Genomic DNA, 21,418 nt, shown 5'->3' with positions numbered 1-21,418 from the left:
GAGAATTAAGACAAAACTCCCCATTCACGACGCAAAAACACGCCCTTTTGATAGACACGCGCGTTGGAACCCGAAAAACCGTCCCGAGAGCCCTGACGCGGCGGGTTACTGATGGCGATATAAATTACCTAGATGCCACGGGGGTGTTACGGGTGGCGGGAAGCTTCTAGTGATCCTGCAGGAGGCCCGGGGGGAGGCACAAGCTGGGAGAGTGCCAGGGAAGGCCGCGGGGAGCCAGGCGGGGCGCGGGGGCTGTGGGGGGCTGCGGAGGGGCGGAGGAGGTCTTGCTCTGTCACCGCTGAGGGCTTGCCAGTAAGTAGCTGTCGCCCTCCCGCCGCTGGACGTGTCGCCTTGAGGGTTCAGGTTCCTTCGGCGCCTCCTTCGTGAGAGTCGCAGGCTGGTTGGTTGCCGCCCCGCCCACGAGTGTGTTAGCGTAGTCGCGTAGGTGTTCCCCGTGGATTACCGCCGAGATGGAGATGGCTTCTGTGGACTATGAGGTGTTTGGTAAGGTGCAAGGTGAGTTGATGGGCTCTACACACGCACGCACGCACGCACGTAAACACACGCACGGACATATGTATTCCAGGCTCCTGTGGTCGGTATTATAAGATACTTTCAGCTCTCACATCAGCTATTTCTAAAGGTCAAAGAGGGAGGCAGTATGGTTCTAATGAGTGTTTCTTTAGGTTCACGGTACAGAGGAAGGGTCACACTACCAACAGGGCCATAAAACTACTCCTGGAAATGCCCAAAACTCCTACGAAAGCCTTGTCAAATATGTGTTCTTGAGCGTTGAAATGTCTAATAATACAACCCTTCATGTCCTTTTCACTTCCTCCTCCTCCTCCTGTTCTCCCCTTTCCTTCTTTTCTTTTATTTACTTTTTATCTCATTCTCTTCCCTTCCGTATCAACCTTATACACACACGCACACGCACGCACACATGTATTCCAGGCTCCTTTATGTGCTTTTCACTTCCTATTCCTTCTCCTGCTTGCTTCTTTCCTTCTTATACTCGTAGTTTTTTTTATCTCATTCTCTTCCCTTCCGTATCAACCTCCTACACACACACAAACGCACGCACATATTCCAGTCTCCTCTTTTATATCCTCCTCTCACTTCCTCCTCCTATTTGTCCTTTTTCCTCTTATCTATACAGTTTTTATCTACTTCCTTCTCTTCCGTCCCCTACCATCTCTTATCACCCCCCCCCCACACACACACACACACCGCCGCCGTCACAACACAAGGCAGAGAGGGGCGGGCGTTCTACAAGGCACGGAGCTCCCCGAGTCTTGGCCGCCCTCCCATCGCTCCTCTAAATCACCGCCGCTGTCAGATAATGAGGCGCGAGTGAAGAGAGGCGGGAGAGGCAGGAGACGAGGGCAAGGTAGGCATATTGTTGGCACAGAGAGACGGGCACGGCTAAAGCACAGAACTGAACATAGCGAGACAATTATGTGAAGCACGTGAGAGGGAATTGGGACAGGCGAGGAGGGTGTTTTGGCAGAGCAGGAAAACAACATAGCGAGAATTAACGTAAAGTAAGAGGAGGGAATCGAGGCAGGGAAGGCTGGGGAAGAGGGCGAGAAGGGGAAGAGGGCGAGAAGGGGAAGAAGGTGAGGAGGGGAAGAGGACGAGGAGAGGAAGAGGGAGAGAAGGAGAAGAGGGCGAGGAGGGAAAGAGGACATTAAGGGGCGTGGACGAGGAAAGGAAGAGAACGAGGAGAGGAAGAAGGAGAGAAGGGGAAGAGGGCAAGTAGGGGAGGTGGGCATTTTAGAGCGGGGACTCAGGGCACGGCCAAGACACAGGATCATGACGAGGCAGCAACGCAGTATACAGCAATCCGGCGAGCGCGAAGCAATGTAGTAACGTGCCATGCAACAATTTAGCAACACACGCCTAGCATACCAAGCCAGGCAGCGTAGTGTTTGTAACTGTACAGCAACACATACTTGGCAGAGAATGGAAGTGGAAGAATGGAATAGCCCAAACAGTCAGGTGCTCAGCGTAAACATGGCAAAGTTACAAATGGAAGGAACATATTGGGGGTCGGGGGTGATTCATCTTGTTCTTGTTCTTGTTGTTGTTCTTCTTCGTTTAACACCCTTATTTTCCCTTATGAGGCTGGACGGAGGTGATTCTTCTTGTTCTTTTTCTTTTTTCTTGTTGTTCTTCGTTTAACACCCTTATTTTCCCTTATGGGGGTGGACAAGGGTGATTGTAGATGGTTAGTAACAGGGTCTCATAAGTTGCTATGTGAAGGCTGACTAGCTTATAACAGGTTCCGTATACTCTTGTGAATCCTTAAGTAACGTTTTGTAAAGCAGCAACACGAGCCTGCATGGTAAGGTTGTAACATAACATACAGCCCTAAATCACACAGGCTTCACATAACGACTTAATTAACGATACATTGGGTAAAAGAAAAGCAAAACAGTCTTGGTGCATAATGATTCCCCAACGAAATGCAGGTAATTTGCTGCAACCTGGCAATTAGAAACGCAAAATTCTGCACAGGAACACAGGGTCACCAGTACGAGTTAGCTAGGCAATGTACAGTCGGCAAAAGAAGTATCTATCAGTCATGCGTCGACCGAATAGAATCTGAACGAAAACTAAACGAAAACTATAGACTTGTGTTGGTTAGGTGCGTGAATGACTAGACCTAACCAACACAGCACCATTATAGATTTCGCTCACATTCTATCCAATCGATCCATACGTGTTCGATACTTTCTTTGCCGACTGTACAAGAACATATTAACGTGTGTGTGTGTGTGTGTGTGTTAGTCCAAAGCTACAACGAAGAAAACGCGCACATGACCTGGGGGAGGGGGGGGGGGGGGTTAGGTCTAGGAAGCATCAGGAAGAGCAAAAAGGAAAACAAACAAAAAGGGACGCGGAACAGAAGGGGAGGAAGACGAGGGGAAGGAAATCAAAGGGAAGGGGAGAAGGAAAGTGTGAGGGTTAAAATTAGGTCTCTCTCTCTCTCTCTCTCTCTCTCTCTCTCTCTGGTAATGAGGAAGCTTCCCACGTGGTCTCCTTCCCTTCACGTCTCTCTTTCCCTTGAAGCACGCGGCCGCCGAGACATCAAAACATCTCCGGAGCGCGACGAAGATAAAAAATATGTAAAAAACACACACAAAAAAAGAATGAAAACAACACTAAAGTTTCTGAACGCTCCATTGAACTGAGACAACGCAAAAAAACAAACAAACAAACAAACATGTATGCAGTTGTTAAGATCGCCATCAATATAAACCAATCAACCAACTAATCAACCAATCAGTCAGTCAATGGGGGGATACACCGAATCGATATCAATCCAAATCAAATACATATACAAATACAAATCAATATAAATCAAGCAATATGAAGCCAGAATTAAGTTAGAGGAGTTGATGAATATTAGATTGACTTAATAACTTACTCCTTTAGAACCTACATGAATCAAGTCAGGGGAAGGACCCGTAAAAAGCTCAAGAAGGTAAAAAATAAATTAGTAAAAAGCTCCACTAATTCGTTTTTCTAAGTGCTAATCTAAGTTCTAAAGGACAAGACAAGAACTGTGACAATTAATTCAGATCTTAGAAGAAAATGTGAACGATGCCAAGTGTTTGTCGTGTTCTTCAGCGATGCGTAAAAAAAAGAGGTTAACCAAATTTCACTTATTTAGACTATTAGAGGGAAAAATATGCGTGGGAGGTTAATTAATACTCTTTTATCGCCCTCTCTGTTTCTTCTTCCACCTTTACTTCTTCCTCCTCCTCGTCCTCTCCTATCACTTTTCTATCTCCTCCTCCTCCTCCTCCTCCTTCTCCACTCCTTCCTGACCTCTTACGTTTCTTTTTCCTTGCTTCTTCTTCCTCTTCGCTTTCTTTCAACTTTTCCTCCACCTCCTTTGCTAACATAACCTGCCTCCGTGCACAGTTTTCTCTCTCCTGTTTCTTCCTTTTCTTTCCGCTATTTTAACTCTTCCGTTGCTCTTCTCTATCTCCTATTACTGAGGGGGGAGGGGGGGGAGGGGGGGGGGCAGGTTGGAATGCTCAGACGCTTCCATCTCCAACATCAATATTTCCACCACCTCCAACATCAATATTTCCACCACCTCCAACATCAATATTTCCACCACCTCCAACATCAATTATTTCCACCACCTCCAACATCAACTATTTCCCCCACCTCCAACATCAACTACATCATCTCCAACTCTTTCCTCTCGTTATCTTCCTTTTTAAGACTTCATTAATAGTTTGTTGACTCGGCGCAGGAACGAGGTCAAGAGGCGCCTGGTTATTAGGGCGGTGGACGCGGCGGCCTTCCTCGCTCCAGATCACTCAGGACCAGCGTTGTCAAATTATCGTACTCATCGCATTGTATTGTCGTAGTTTCTGACCAATGACTATAGCAAAAAAGCACATAAAAGCATCAATAAATAGGAGTTTTAACGCTAACTTCAATTTTCTTGCGTCGTTTGTGTAGGTACGAGAGTTTGAGGCGTAAAAAGGATGAATACAATGTGGTGAATACGATAATCTGGCAACCCTGCTCAGGACACGGACAGAAAACATCAAAGGTTATTCTAATTTCACGGCTTTGCATGAAATTGTGAAAACGGTGCGTGGATTATCTTTTATTTAACGAGTCGAGGCTTCGTCCCCCCCCAAAAAAAAAGTATATTTCTTCCTCTCATTTTTACAATACTCATTTGACCTACAATTAACATAAGAAATAAATACTGGCTCTTATTTTACCCTTCACTGATGTTTTCTTACAATATCAGTTTATTCTAGTTTTACGGCTTGTATGAAATTGTGAAAACGTTGCGTGGATTATCTTTTATTTAACAAGTCGAGGCTTCGTCCCCCCCAAAAAAAAGTCTATTTCTTCCTCTTTCATTTTCACAATACTCATTTGACCCCCAACATAAGAAATGCATACTGGCGCTTGTTTTACCCTTCACTGATGTTTTGTTACACATGTTGAAATCAAGTTCATGTTAAATATACGGCACAGCGTTTATTATTTCCACCAGCCGCACGAACACATACGCACAAGAACACAAGTCATGTTTACTCTACGAGCTTTATTCAATATTATGAAATTATATGAAATTATATGAAATTATAAAAAACTGTAGCACATAATGAAGGAAAATGATATGGTGGAATATATCAAAAGTCATCGTAAATAGCCTCGCGCCGCTCAAAAAAAGCTTTATTCTCCCGGCTGTAAATTGTCGCCGCTGTGAGTCACGCCCCGGCCGTGGCACCAGCCCGCCTCCCAGCAAGGATTTAATTCGCCATGAAGATAGTTTATTGCTTATTTTAAGAGTGGCCGCGTTGGCTAATGGTGTTTACCAAGCGTGATTCACCCCGCGGAGCTGCAGCGTCCATTAGCCTTCTCTTTTATCTGCCTCGCCTCATTAATTAAAGGAAACGCGTCTTGTGTTACGACGCCACAAGACTCTTATATAGCGCTGCGTTGACGGCCGCCGCGAACCCTGCCCCGGCACGCCGGGCATGTCAGTCCTACACTAATCTATCTGTTAATACAAGGAAGGTCTTGTAACTACGCCGCAGACCGCAGCTTCATTATATATTCCCATGATTCTCATTCTTTCACTAATTGTTTATACATTAATATCAACGAAGAGTTGTAACTACGCCGCTCGCCGCCGCGTCATGACCTCCTGTCGTTGCCGCTCCTTTCATCCCTCTACAAAGTGTCTATCAATTAATACACGTGAGTGTAATGCAACTCCGTTGTGGTGTTGGCAGCGCGCGGCCTGTTTGTCACCTCACCGCGGGGCCTGGCGCTCTGCCGGTGTGATTCACGGCAACAATAATGCAAACTGTAAATCATCGGTGGTCCGTCAGCCGCCTGCCAGCTGTAACCTTGGCGGGGCAGCGGGCACGGGGTGCCAGGGCGCCTTGTTTGGCGGGGCTGGGGCGGGGCGGGGCACCAGCCACTATTGTTGTGCACGGCTGGTCAGCACGTGTTGAGGCCCCGGTGGACACGGACGATTATTGCTTTAGAAAGAACGGGATGAGGGTGGTCAGCAAGCACTTCAGTGACTGGTGTGGGCAAGCAGGGAGGAACAGGATGAACGGCGCAGCAAAGCAAGCATTGACGGTACAAAAAATAAGTTGGATGGCACCTGCGGGCGAACTTAACGACACAGCCCCAGCCATCAGGATTTATCGGTTGGCAGGAAAATGACAGACCGTCCCGCTGACCCTGCGATGGATTACTGTTTACCTTCCCCCTCGTCTGTACCTGTCCCCGTCTGGCGTTTCTCCTCCCTGACCTGACTCACGCTAATGTAATCACTCTTTCAGTCACTCGAGGACCGAAAGAAACATGATGAATAAAAAAAAAAAAGAATAAATAATGAGGAATGAGAAAAAAAAACGAGGCTAGAGACATTCCTAGCAGTGTACAAAATTTGAACCAATCTGCTGAGGAGTGAAGGGAAAAAAGAAGACAGGTGATCACCCTAAGAGGCAAAAGACATAAAAAAACGTATAAAAAAAGCAAAAAGCTGAAGTCTGAAGAGTGTAAGAGAATGAAATATATACAAAGAATAAAAGTAAGAAGTTTGAAGAATATAGAAGTAAGAAAAAAAGTATTAAAATAGTCGTAGGAAGCAAAACAATAATAGAAAAGCCATCTATTTACGAGTCCACATCTTCAGTTTACATTAGAGATAGCTGATGTGAGGAGCGAACGTGTCTTATTATACCGACCTATTTAATGTTTCGTATAATAAGACATTTCGCCGCCCAAGAACACATATTTGCCAAGGCTTTCGTAGGAGTTGTGGGTACTTCCAGGAGTAGTTTTATGACCCTAGTGGTAGTTTGACCCTTCTTCTGTACCATGAGCCTGAAGAAACACTCATTAGAACCCGACTGACCCCCTCTTTGACCTTTAGAAATAGCTGATGTGAGGAGCGAACGTATCTTATTATACTGACCTATTTAATGTTTCGTATAATAAGACATTTCGCCGCCCAAGAACACATATTTGCCAAGGCTTTCGTAGGAGCTGTGGGTATTTCCAGGAGTAGTTTTATGACCCTGGTGGTAGTTTGACCCTCCTTCTGTACCATGAGCCTGAAGAAACACTCATTAGAACCCGACTGACCCCCTCTTTGACCTTTAGAAATAGCTGATGTGAGAAGCGAATGTGTCTTATAATGCCGATCTAAATATACTCGTGCAGCGGAGGGAACGGGCGGCCAGCTGTGTTTGGCGGCGCGGACACAACCACATGCCTGACGCTCGTGCTGTGCCTGACACCTGCTGACCACCCTGCTGCCCTCAGACTCCTAGTGCTGAGTCTGATGATTTTTTTTTTTTTTTTTTTTTTTTTTTTACAACAAAGGAGGCAGCTCAAGGGCACAAAAAAAGGAAACAATAATAAAAAAAAGCCCGCTGAATGTACAGTGTTTCGGTTGCTGCTTAGCGTTTTACTGTGCCATATTCATTGTTAAGAGTGGCTGCCCTCAGACTCCTAGTGCCGAGTCTGATGATTTTTTTTTTTTTTTTTTTTTACATCAAAGGAGGCAGCTCAAGGGCACAAAAAAAAGAAAACAATAATAAAAAAAGCCCGCTGAATGTACAGTGTTTCGGTTGCTGCTTAGCGTTTTACTGTTCCATATTCACTGTTATAATAGAAATGGTACAGCAAGGGAGGAGGTCGCATCTTTGAACCTTGATATAGTTCCGAGTTTGCTGAGTCCGGATTGTTTAAAGTGCTACATCGCGTTTTACTGTATTTTATTTGTTGTTCTTTAAGAAATAATACATCAAAGGAGGAGATCGCTATACTTTGAATCTCTTTGCAGTTCAGAGCTTATTGACCACAGGATTTTTACGCTGATAGTTAGAATATGATGGCCAGAGCTTGCTGTCCCCTTAATGGATACACTGTCGCCCTGGAGCTAATAACATACAGGCCTAAGATTGCTGACCTAAGGCTGCTAACACTGCTCCTTAGATCGTGTACAGTCTTAAGATCTCTTGTTGACTTCAGATTGGTTACATTAATGCCTTGAATCTCCTTATACGGTTGATCCTGCTGACTTCAAAGTGTTCAATCTTATTTGTTTCTCCTCTTCCTTCTCCTCCTCCTCCTCTTCATCCATTTTCCTCTCCTCCTCCTCCTCCTCCTCCTCCTCCTCCTCCAACTCCTGCTCTACCACCTGCTCTTCTTGCTTCCCACAACTCAGCCTCCTCCTCCTCCTCCTCCTCCTCGGTTGATCCTGTTGACTTCACAGTAGGTTTAAATTAGTACTGAAACACAAAGCACAAAATCTACTGACTTCAGGATGGAAACACTGCCCTCTTGAGTCTGATCGTGTAGGGCTCAAAGTTCACTGACTTCAAAACCCGCTTATACTTCTTTTTATGATGGAGGAGGAAGGCCAAGAAAAAAAGTGCAACCCGGTTCTCCGAAAGATATTACGAGAAAGAACGATATTACACCTGTTATACGAAAACCGGCAATTCGCTGTTTACTTTTTATGCTTTGTAAATGGCCTTTTGTGGTATTTCTGCCTCTTACTGCATCGTACTGTCCAACTTCAATCGTCTGTATCTTTGGCATATTGCGTAAAGTCTTTTCTCTCCTCTATCGGTTCAGGAAATAATATAGATACGTTGTAACTTCAGATCTACTCACACAATTCCTATACAACTTTATTCTGAATGCTTTCACTTATAAGCTCAATATCTGACATGAACATTCAGACATTGCGCAAAATCCTTTCTCTCTAATCTATCAGTGCGACGTTCAGGAAACAATTATGATAAACTACAACTACAAATCTAATTCCACGATCCCCATTTAACTTTACTCAGAGCGTTTACACTTAACAGCTTAATATACGACAAAGACTTTTTTTATAACCTGACGTCAAACCTTTTCTTTCTTTCCTACCGATAATGACGTTCGGGAAATGATTATGAAAAGCTGTAACCTCAAATCTAACCGGATGCTTCATGTTCAACTTTACTCAAAACGTTAATACTGATAAGCTCGATAGCTGACCAAAAAAAAAAAAATTTCCTTCTTTCTCCTTCTTAGAAATACACAGAAAAGACAAATAACGTTGTAACTCTAGACTAAGGTTGGTATCGTTGACTGCTTCCGAGCTCGCACATACACACTATTTCTAAAGGTCACAAGAGAGGGTAAACGTGTTCCCATTAGTGCTTTTCCACGTTCATAGTACAGAGCCTTCATCAAACTACCACCAAGACTGAGGTTGGTATCGTTGACCGCTTCCGAGTTCCCACATACACTGTTTCTAATGCTCACAAGAGAGGTTAAACGTGTTCCCATTAGTGCTTTTCCACGTTCATAGTACAGAGGCATCATCAAACTACCACAAGGGTCATAAAACTATCCCTAAAAATGGCCACAACACCTACGGAAGCCTAGTTAAACGTGTGCACTTTGGCGTCGAAATGCTTGAGAATATAGGCCGTGGATATCCTCATGACGAGACTGCACATAAGTCATCACTCTCCCCACACATAAAACAAACTTGTGAGCGCCTTATCGTCCTATCGCGGCCCTGGCAGGAGGCGACAGGCACGGGTGATGGATGGGCCACAGGGAAAGGTCGCGGCGTGAGTAATATACTGAAGGGGAGGCCGAAGGAGGGTGACGGGCAGGGCGGGAGAGGGATAGGGCAGCGTGGAGGTGTTGGGGTGATGAGGGGGAGAGAGAGAGAGAGAGAGAGAGAGAGAGAGAGAGAGAGAGAGAGAGAGAGAGAGAGAGAGAGAGAGAGAGAGAGAGAGAGAGAGAGAGAGAGAGAGAGAGAGAGAGAGAGAGAGAGAGAGAGAGAGAGAGAGAGAGAGAGAGAGAGAGAGAGAGAGATAAAATGAGAGAGAGAGAGAGAGAGAGAGAGAGAGAGAGAGAGGAGGAGGAAAGCTAATCTCCTCATTCATATATATAAAAAAAAAACACGAAACATAATAATCAACAAAGCCTGTAACAACAACAAAAAAAAACTTAATTAAATCCCTAGCAAAAAAAAAGCTGATAAAAAGACAAAGCCCGATACCCCTTATCCAAATATCAGTAACGAGAGGAAGCCTTACGCCCCTATCAAGAACCCTGTGTTGAGATAAAGCCTTCCCCCCGCGTCAAACCCAAGCGCGTCTTAACTCTACCAGCAAAGGAAGCCGCACCTTATACTTACTTTCCTTCGAGAATAAAACCGATGATATAGAAATGAGGGAAAGGGAGAAAAGAGGGAAAGGGAAGGTAAGCGAGGGAGGGAGAGAGGAAGGGGCAGAGGAAAGGGAAAGGAGAGGGAAGGAGGAAAAGGAAAACACAAATGGAATGAGGAAAAGTAGAGCTGAGGGAAGGAAAATGAGTGAGGGAGAGGAAGAGACAGAGGGAAGGGGAAGGAAAGGGAGTGAGGGAGAGGAAGGGGCAGAGGGAAGGAAATGGGAGAGTGAGGGAAAGAAGAGGAAGGGGCAGAGGGAAGGGGAAGGAAAATGAGGGAGGGAGAGAGCAAGGGACAGAGGTTAGAGGGAGGAAGGGAGGAAGGGGCAGAGGCAAGGAGAAGGAATGAGGGAGGAAGATGGGAAGGGGCAGAGGGAAGGGGAGGGAGTGGGAGTAAGGGAGAGGGTAAGGGGCAGAGGGAAGGAAATAAGAGAGTGAGGGAAAGGAGAGGAAGGGGAGGGAAGGAGAGGGAGGGAGAGAGAGGGGAGGCCAACACCTTCGTCATGAGTAAGACACGTGAGTCACCATTCAGAGGGTCGCGCACACACCTAGTCACCCGGAGAGGCAGCGGGGGACGACACTGGCACGCCACATCACCCCTGCCACACCCTCCCCTCACCCCATACCCCTCACCCTCCACAGTCACCACCCCGCGTGACGGAGGGAGGGGTGTTGGGGTGAGTAGGGGTGATGGGGGGCGGGGAGTGTAGCGGGGTGCCAAGTTGTATGTTGCCGACGCAGACACAGTCACGTACCTAGACGAGGGGAGAAACATTTGTAGAATTATTATAAGCCAAGAGGTTGTAGGGTAAATGGGTGCTCTCTCTCTCTCTCTCTCTCTCTCTCTCTCTCTCTCTCTCTCTCTCTCTCTGTAAGCCTCTCCAAAAACAGACTACGTTGTTTTATTCTGTCCATGGGCTACACTTCGCATAATTAAACTCCTGAAGGAACTGATGCTGACCCATGGCTGCTACGGGAGTTTACCAGGGCATATATATCAGGGCAACGCAGCAGACGGGATGGGTGCAGTGAAAGACTCTCGCACCGCCAGCATCCTGAAGGAGAACTGAGGCACACACTGACCCCCGACCTTGCAGCTTACTTCAAGGAATTCATCGTCTTTAACATGAATGATTACTGGTTGACTACTCCGAAACCGACCATATGAACCGCGGGACAGTTGTTGTTGAAAAAAATACTCATGGGGAACTTATCATCTCCTTTTCGAACCTTGGTAATAATTGACATGAAAAAGCGGAAGCGAGTGCGTATACCGACCTAAGTGTGTTATCTTGGAAGCTGAAAGATATGACGAGGAATGCGCAACAGTCTCCCAGTAGTTCAGTGATTCAAGAGAGAGAGAGAGAGAGAGAGAGAGAGAGAGAGAGAGAGAGAGAGAGAGAGAGAGAGAGAGAGAGAGAGAAAATTGGAATTCCCTCAGACGCGACATTCTCAGTACCGGGCAGTGCATTGGGAAAGCCCGAGGTCAAGGAGCGGTTTCGCATTACTTAAAAAAATGAGATAAAAATGAAGGAAGTCACTGTGCCAGACACGTAGAGGGGAAGAGGTTTGAGTGGCGGCGGCTACGTGGAACTGAAGCTCATCTAAGGAGAGCATTCTTATTTTCTTTACATTTATTTTATTTACACCAAAGCAATGTAGCAAAAGTGAAGCAAGAAAAACACATAAGTAAGAGTAAAAAGTCCAAGTATATATTTACAGAGCAAGAATTTTCGCTGTAACAGGATATTGCACAAAGGAAGGAAAATGTGAAGATAGCAACATATTTTTTTTTCCTCGTATAAAACGCGAGGCAAATTCTGTGAACATGTTGAGGGATTTTTTCACGATAAAGATGATGATGATGATGATGATGATGATGATGATGATGATGATGATGGTAATAATAATAATAGTAAGAAGAAGAAGAAGAAGAAGAAGAAGAAGAACAACAACAACAACAACAACAACAACAACAACAACAACAACAACAACAACAACAACAACAACACGAAGACGAAAAAGAAGGAGAACGAGAAGAATATTATACCATTATTATTATTATTATTATTATTATTATTATTATTATTATTATTATTATTATTATTATTATTATTATTATTATTATTATTATTATTATTATTATTATTATTATTATTATAGTAACTAGAAGCGGTACATCTGCCCACAACATGCTAGCCAGACCGAGCCAGACAACAACAACGAGAGAGAGAGAGAGAGAGAGAGAGAGCCACGAGGACACCCATGCCTCCTCCTCCCCTCTCTCCTTTCTCTCCTCTCCCTCCGTCTCTATCTCCTCCCCGCCCCCCCGTCTCTCTCTCTCTCTCTGGCACTCTTGTTTCCCCTCCTGACACCCAGCCCTCTCTGTCATCTTCACCTGACACCGCTCCGCCACCCACCATCACCACCACCATCACCATCACCACCACTACCACCACCACCATCACCATCACCGCCACCACAATGAGGCTGTATCTCTTCCTGTCTCTTCTGTCTCTTCTTTTATCAAGTTTTATCAAGTTTTTTTTTATATTTCTTTCATTTTACGTAGCATTCTGGATAGTTTTATTGTTTTAATGTGTTGTTGTTTTTACGATGTGTTAATAGTAGTCCATTTGCATTGAATATATTTGTGTTTTAAAAAATGTTGAAATCGCACTGAACACTGGAATATAACAAAAAAAAAAAACTAATTATATAATGATAAACAATAATAAATAAATGAGAGAAATAAGTAAAAAAAAAATGTCCACAAAATCGTAAAGGAAAACACTGCACTTTCAACTTTGAGACTCTGAAAATAACATTCGTATAAGTAATCATGTGTTTATATTATTACTGCATCCCTCCCTCTCTGTCTGTCTGTCTGTCTATCTATTTCTATATCTCTCCTTTCTCTCCTTTTCCCGACTCCCTTCTTTCTCTTTTTCCTTTCTCTCCTCTTCCCTTTCTAACTCTCTCTCTCTCTCTCTCTCTCTCTCTCTCTCTCTCTCTCTCTCTCTCTCTCTCTCTCTCTCTCTCTCTCTCTGTCTATCTATATTTCTATCTATCTATATCTCTCCTTTCTCTCCTCTTACCGACTCCCTTCTTTCTCCTTTCCCTCTTCTTCCCTTTCTAACTCTCCTTCTCTCCCCCCAACTCTCTCTCTCTCTCTCTCTCTCTCTCTCTCTCTCTCTCTCTCTCTCTCATGAATGCTTATCTCCGGCAGGCTGCAATTTCATCAAGGCGGCCAAGGATACGGCAGACAGCTTGGACTTGACTGGCTGGATCAAGAACAACAAGACGGGCACGGTGGGGGGCCGTCTCCAAGGTCCCAAGGCTAACGTAGACCAGATGTGAGTGTGCTCGAGGACAGGGAGGGCGGCGGAGGCTTTGAGGGGACGCTGGGGAAGGCTGAGGGTGTTTGGGCAAGGGGAAAGGAGAGAGTGCCTAACCTAACCTAACCTAACCTAACCTCTGGCAGGAAGTTGTTTGAAGTCGAAGGTCTGGGAGGCTTAGAAGGGACGCTGGGGAAGGTTGATGGTGTTTGGGCAAGGGGAAAGGAGAGAGTGCCTAACCTAACCTAACCTAACCTAACCTCTGGCAGAAAGTTGTTTGAAGTCGAAGGTCTGGGAGGCTTAGAAGGGACGCTGGGGAAGGCTGAGGGTGTTTGGGCAAGGGGAAAGGAGAGAGTGTTGGGCCAGCCTAACCTAACCTAACCTAACCTAACCTCTGGCAGGAAGTTGTTTGAAGTCGAAGGTCTGGGAGGCTTAGAAGGGACGCTGGGGAAGGCTGAGGGTGTTTGGGCAAGGGGAAAGGAGAGAGTATGGGGCCAGCCTAACCTAACCTAACCTAACCTAACCTAACCTCTGGCAGAAAGTTGTTTGAAGTCGAAGGTCTGGGAGGCTTAGAAGGGAGACTGGGAGAGACTGTAGAATGTTTTGGTAGTGTGACGGATTGCTGCATAAGGTGAAAGGGCGGAAAGGATAGGAAGCAGTGTGATGTCGTAGATCTGAAAGTGAAGATAATTGAGGATTAAGAGGATATAGTGGAGAAGTAGTTAAAGTCTTGACCATTCGCGTGGCCTCAGTGCTCATCTCCGCAGCATTAGTGAAGGTGAAGAAGCAGATATATTATACATGAAATGATAGAGAGAATATAACAAGGAAGGAGTTTGTTGTCGAAGGTTTGTACTTGAAGGTTATTGAGGGTTGAGCCAAAAAGGGAAAGAGATACAGAATTATGTAAGACTGTGAAAAGGAGTTTGTTGTCGAATTTTTTTGTACTTGAAGGTTATTGAGGGTTGAGAGAAAAAGGGAAAGGGATACAGAATAGGTAAGACTGTGAAATGCTTTAGTTCAGCTTTGACGAATGCTATGATGGAATAACACAACAAGGAAGTATTTTCTAGTCGACGTTCTATACATGAAGTTCTGTCAAAGTAAAGAGAACAAAGTATAAAAAATGCTAAAATAGAAAGAGTGGACACTATTTTGGTAGCGTTACAAAGGAAATGGGTAAGAGAAAAGAGATATGTTAAAGTCGACGGTTTGTTCGTGAAGGTTACTGAATGTTTAGAAAAGGGCAAAGTGGGGGAGGAGGCTCAAATAAACAACCAGGAGAGTGTTTTCGTCTGCAGAGAGGAGGAAGATAGGCCCCAGAAGACTGCTAGAAGGCGGCAGCACAAAGGGAGAACAGGGAGGACAGGAAAAGGGATCAGAAGGGAGGCTGTTTATGCTGGCCACTGATGGATGGGGCGTGAAGAAAGAGGACAGAGGATGGGGTGCTGAGGGGCGGCATGGGAGAGCAATAGGAGTGATAGATGAGGTGTGACAGGCAAGATAAGGGCAGAGAAGTGAGCCGCTGTGAGGTATACGTTTGTTGCACTGAGGCGACGAGAGGGGGTTGAGGGAGCGGGGAACTGAAGACTGACCGGGGTATGAGACAGGGATGGTTGGGCGTTGGCAAGGGTCTGTGAAGTGGTCGGTCATATCCTTTAACATATCGGCGCCCAAGCACACAAGCATGACAGGTCTTTCGAAGGGGTTTTGGGCATATGCAGGCATACTTTTAAAACCCTGGTGGTAGTTTGACCCTTTGTACCATGAACCAAAAAACGCACTAACTTGAACCCGACTGATCTCTTTTTCGTACTTAAATAGAGAGTTTTGAGCATTTGTAGGGGTAGTTTTAAGACCCTGGTCGTAGTGTGACCCTTCCTCTGAACCATGAGCCTAAAAACGCACTAACTAGAACGCGCCTCATCTCTTTTTCGTACTTAAGAAAGCGGAAGCGTCTGAGAATATAGAGTTTTGGGCATTTGAATGGCTAATTTTACGACCCTGCATGGTGGTATATAGTTTGACCCTTCCTCTGAACCATGAACCTAAAAACACACTAACTAGAACACGACTGATTTCCTTTTCAGCCTTTTAAAAGAGTTGATGTAAGAGTCGGAAGGGTCTGAGAATAGTGACCGTAGTGTATGGTGGACGGGGTGGGAGAGGCAAAGACAGGGAGTGCCTATAGGGCGTGAGGTCGGCGGAACAGAGGCGTCTTAGAGGAGTGATAAACGGGGCATGGAGGGCAAGTTTAGGGTAGGGGAAGGGCCGCACTGAAGGGCCTTAAAGAGGGAAGGGTATATAGGTTACGGGTTTGAGGAGAGGAGGGACTACACTGCGCATTGATTTTGAAAAGGGAAATATGATAGAGGATATTTTTTTTTTTTTTTACGACAAAGGAGACAGCTCAAGGGCACACAAAAAAAGGAAACAATAATAAAAAAAAAAGCCCGCTACTCGCTGCTCCTAAAAAAAAAAGAATCAAAAGAGGTGGCCGAAAGAGAGGTCAATTTCGGGAGGAGAGGTGGTAGAGATATATGAAAAAGGGGAAACACACACACACAAAAAACGCATGTATGTATGTATGTATAAACTTATGTAGCTATGTATGTATGTATGAATGTATGTATGTAAGGCGAGGGTGCGACTTGACTGCGATTTTATACTGAAGTGTGAAAAGGGGAAAACAATTGAATATGAAACGCATGGATGAATGTATATATGTATGAATGCATGTATGTATATATGTATGAATGTATTATCACAGCAATTCCTAACGATCGTCTTACATTACCGCTTCGAGGACACACACACACACACACACACACACACACACACACACACACACACACGCTGACTCACGCATACACAAACAAGGAGAGTAAACAGACCCAGCAGCACAAGGCTTACTGGGAAGGGAAACACGACAAGGCAGTGATTAATTGCATATGACAGACGGTGGGGGTGGGGGTGGTTGGGGTAGGGGTGAAAGTAGTAGTAGTAGTAGTAGTAGTAGTAGTAGTAAGAGGAGGAGGAGAAGGAGGAGGAGGAGCAGAATAAGAAATAAAAGTAAACAGAAAGAAGTAAAAGAAGAACAAGAACGAGAATAAGGAGAAAAAGAGAAAGAACGAGAATTAGAACAACAACAACAAGAACAAGAAGAGGAACATTAACAATAGCAAAAACAACAACAGCAACAACAGCAACAACAACGAGATGATGATGGTAGTAGTAATAGTAGTAGTAGTAGTAGTAGTAGTAGTAGTAGTAGTAGTAGTAGTAGTAGTAGCAAATGGTGGTAGCGGACACTTGCCAGCATAATAGACACCTAACACCATATTCACACTAGCGGGGGTGCCAACTGATCCAAAGAGGGAGGGGGAGAAGGGTGCAGGGGGAGGGGTTCTTGGGGGGGTGATTCTGAGACACAATTGGGGAGAAGGAAATGGAGAAGATGAGGACAAAGGGAGCCGAGACAAGAGAAATTGGAGGGGAGTTTAGGTGACATGGTGGGAGGGAGAATTGATATGGAAGGGGAGAAAGAGGAAGGGGGAACTGATATGGAAGGGGAGAAAGAGGAAGGGGGAGGAGTGAGGGATAAATGCATAGGAAAAGTGTTTAAAGACAGAACAGAGGGAAAAGGGGAAAGGTGGAAATGGGAAAATACGGAAAGGAAATTAGACGGGAAAGGGGAAAGACGGAAAGGAGATTAGACGGAAAAGGGGGAAAAAAAGGGTCAAAAGAGGTGGCCGAAAGAGAGGTCAATTTCGGGAGGAGAGGTGACCTGATACCCTGAGACGCTGATAAAGGGCCAGTCTTACAGTCCAGTACAGCACGTTTGTAAGCTCCCCAACCAAACACAAAACACGACGAAAATTCCTTGTATAGTGTTTTTTTTCACATTTGTTACCTTTTTTTATGCCCTTGAACTGACTCCTCTGCTGTAAAAAAAAAAAAAAAAACACTATACAAGGAATTTTTGTCGTGTTTTGTGTTTGGTTGGGGAGCTTACAAAGTGCTGTACTGGACTGTAAGACTGCCCAAAGACCCGAGGCGGACACTCAAACGTCAAGCCATAAGAATACTCTACGGGTTAGAGTGCTCACATTCGACAAGGCTTTCATAGTGGTGGTCGTTTCCCTGGGTAGGTTTTTGGCCCTGGTGGTAGTATAGCAAAACCTCAGTATCGCCACATTCGACAAGGCTTTCGTAGGAGTGGTCGTTTCCCTGGGTAGGTTTTTGGCCCTGGTGGAAGTATAGCAAAACCTCAGTATCGCCACATTCGACAAGGCTTTCGTAGGAGTGGTCGTTTCCCTGGGTAGGTTTTTGGCCCTGGTGGTAGGATGACAAAACCTCAGTATCACCACATTCGACAAGGCTTTCGTAGGAGTGGTCGTTTCCCTGGGTAGGTTTTTGGCCCTGGTGGTAGTATAACAAAACCTCAGTATCGCCACATTCGATAAGGCTTTCGTAGGAGTGGACGTTTCCCTGGATAGGTTTTTGGCCCTGGTGGTAGTATGACAAAGCCTCAGAGTCACCACATTCGACAAGGCTTTCGTCGTGGTGGGCGTTTCCCTGGGTAGGTTTTTGGCCCTGGTGGTAGGATGACAAAACCTCAGTATCACCACATTCGACAAGGCTTTCGTCGTGGTGGTCGTTTCCCTGGGTAGGTTTTTGGCCCTGGTGGTAGTATAACAAAGCCCCAGTATTACCACATTCGACAAGGCTTTCGTAGGAGTGGACGTTTCCCTGGGTAGGATTTTGGCCCTGGTGGTAGGATGACAAAACCTCAGTATCACTACATTCGACAAGGCTTTCGTCGTGGTGGTCGTTTCCCTGGGTAGGTTTTTGGCCCTGGTGGTAGAATGACAAAGCCTCAGAGTCACCAACGAAAAACAAACCCTCATATCTCCTAATTGGCCCTAGGAAATAGTTGATGTGAGAAGCGGAGGCGTTTGATAACACCGACCCAACTAATCTTTATCAGTGGCTTGGGTCATTACATCAGGAGGTCAACTCTACAACGCTGCTTTCCTTCTCCGTCAGGGTGAAGTGGCTGAGCGAGGTTGGCAGCCCTGAGAGCCAGATCGAGCGCTGCCAACTGACCAACCAGCAAGCCATCATCAGGCCGGACTACCCCAAGTTCTTCCTCAGATTCTAAGTCTTCGTGTGACGCAGTAAGTCCTCAGGAAAAGTGTCCGTTAGTGTCGTTAGCGTCTATGGATTTTGTGGGACGCTGTAACAAATACCCCTGTTCTTTTAGTCGATGATGTGCCTTGTTTTGTTACACTTTAGTGGCTTAAGAAGATACTATAGCATTATTTTTATGTCTGAATTTTCTTTATGATAGTCAGGGATGCCGCGATATCGTACTAGCCTAATTTGATTTTCCCATTTATAACGCATAATGACTGCACAAAACCCTCTATGATTAACAATTTTAACGATAAATATAAATAGGTATCATTACTTTTGTCGTTGAGGCGGTTGATACGTTGGCTGAAATCGGGAAAAATGAGAGGCCGAGAACGACGATTTGGCGCCGTTGATGACAGTTTACTTGATTCATGAGTAACATTGGCGTTCCCTCAGATTATCATTAGTTTTTGAACGGGTAGATTTCGGTACACTGAGGCAGATTAGGTTTTCCTTTGATGTTCTGTTCATAACCTGGCAGACAATCAATTATTAACATCATAATGGACTTCCCGAGGCGATCTGTTTTTGTGTCAGGAAAGGTCGGATGAAAAACAAAGAAATCGCCTTCAGATATGTAACAAAAAGTAAATAAACAAATGAATGAATGAATGAATGAATGAATGAATGGGTGAATGAATGAGTGAATGAATGAGTGAATGATGAATGTATGAATGGGTGAATGAATGAGTGAATGAATGGGTGAATGAATGATCCTTTTTGTGGAAAGTAGGACAAAAAATGCTTAAAAAAATGGAATAAGTAAATAAACAAACAAATGAATGAATGAATGAATGAGTGAATAATACCAAAATCCATCATTGCAGAGTCACCGTAGAGAGTGTGTTCGTGTGTGTGTGTGTGTGAGCCAAGACGCGTCCATCCAGCCAGCCAGACCCGCCTCCCCGCACCGCCACCATCACACCCGGCAAAGAATAACCTGAGAATGATGAACGACTCCTCCTTTCACACCCAAAATACGTTATGCAAACCTTCCTGTCTTATGGGAAAGGTAAAGAAAGTGTTGGTAATTGTGTTGCATTTAGTGACGCCAATGCAGGTAACGTTTTTGTGAGCTGACCGTTAACCTCTGTGCCGATGATGATGATGATGATGATGATGGTGATGTGGAGTGAACCGTTCTCTGTCCCACTCCCACAACATCCAAGTGCGTGATTCTGGGAAGGCGCACACACACACACACACACACAGACACACACACACACACACACACACACACAGTCCTCATTTTTGCTCTTCACCCACCTCCATATTTCACTCTTCGAGACGTCTTCGTAGATTAGCTTTTTAATCTAGAGGTTTTGTGTTCATTACCATTTATTTTCATTCCTAGGTGTCAGTTATGCATGTAAAGAAGCTTAGCTCTGAATCTTCAAGGGATAAAAATATATTTGCCTAAAAGGTATTGATAGAGACGATGATTCGCTGAGGGATGCCGCCGTAAAAAAAGTTATATTCTCATGATTACTGAAGTTTCGTGAGATCTTAGACTTCAATCATAAATAGCTGTGACGTGTATTTCTCAAAGCTACAAGTCGTAAAAAAGCAGGGTACAGTTGCTCTTCAAAATAATACCAACCACTTTCTGAACGATAGAACAGAAAAGTGAACGAAAACTAGCGATGATGCAGTACGGGGCTGAGTCTTCCTAATACTTCTGTCCGGGGGTAGGATTTACTTTCTTGGCTGACTGTAAGAAGGAGTCAACTGTGGGGGGAAAACTCAGCCGACCTAGTACCCGACACTACCTTACCCCGCCCACCCCGCCTCGCCCCCTGTCTCTACCCAGGCCCGTCACGCCTCCGTTACTACCCTAGCCCGCCCCACCCCACCCTCCTCACCACCCTACCCCGCTCATTCCGTCCCCGGTGTTATCCTACCCCGTCCCGTCCCCGCCACCGCCACTACCTCGCCTCCTCCAGTGCCCCGTTTTATCCCGTCCCGCCGCTATCTCGCCCTGTCACTACCCTGCTCCCCCTTGCCCCGACGTGATCCTACCTTTCTGTGTCATGCCCCACCACTACTCTATCCAACCCCGCCCCGCCCCGCCCCGCCAAGCATGACCCAAGCACGCGGCATTCCTCGGCTCGCAGCGTGTGGCAACTGTAGAGACGTGTGATGGAGCTGATCAAATTTACAGTACTATGTCTTGTTTGTCAAATATTTATTTTTGATTCATAAAATAAAGTTTTCACTATACGGGATCATGGTGTTTCTTTGCCCTTAATCTTTTGTTATCTATCTGTCTGTCTATCTATATTTTTTTTCAAACTTACTTTTAAGACGAGCGACGTTGAGAAAAAAGGGGAGGCTCCTGAAAATTCGATTGTCAAAAATTTCCTTCAGGGACGATACAGTCAGTTGACATTTCATATTAGAAAGACAAACGCAGAAAAGAAAACAGAGGATGACCGAGCAGGGTAAGGATGAACCATAACCTTCTACTGCAATATTGTATTTCAAGAGCAACAAAAACTATGACTACTACTACCATTACTACTACTACTACTACTGATGACGATGTTGACGATGAAAGATGGTACCAGTGCTGTTGCTGCCACTAACACTGCTACTATTACTACTACTATTACTAATGATGATGATGTTGACGA

The 21,418-nt window shown here is 45.1% G+C and overlaps 1 protein-coding gene across 1 annotated transcript; it reads left to right on the top strand.

Moving 5' to 3' along the window:
* The first annotated feature begins 308 nt into the window (after nucleotides 1–308).
* On the top strand, nucleotides 309–21,010 carry LOC127008709 (acylphosphatase-2-like). Its single transcript, XM_050881049.1, has 4 exons — nucleotides 309–516; nucleotides 13,478–13,604; nucleotides 18,636–18,766; nucleotides 19,613–21,010. The coding sequence occupies exons 1-3, from the start codon at nucleotides 471–473 to the stop codon at nucleotides 18,748–18,750; spliced, it is 288 nt and encodes a 95-aa protein (XP_050737006.1). The 5' UTR covers nucleotides 309–470; the 3' UTR covers nucleotides 18,751–18,766; nucleotides 19,613–21,010.
* Nucleotides 21,011–21,418: the final 408 nt, after the last annotated feature.

The sequence above is a fragment of the Eriocheir sinensis genome, chromosome 38 (assembly GCF_024679095.1).
Source record: "Eriocheir sinensis breed Jianghai 21 chromosome 38, ASM2467909v1, whole genome shotgun sequence".
Classification (NCBI taxonomy): Eukaryota; Metazoa; Arthropoda; class Malacostraca; order Decapoda; family Varunidae; genus Eriocheir; species Eriocheir sinensis.
Note: the sequence above shows the minus strand (reverse complement) of the source record. Positions and strands in the feature narration are given on the sequence as shown.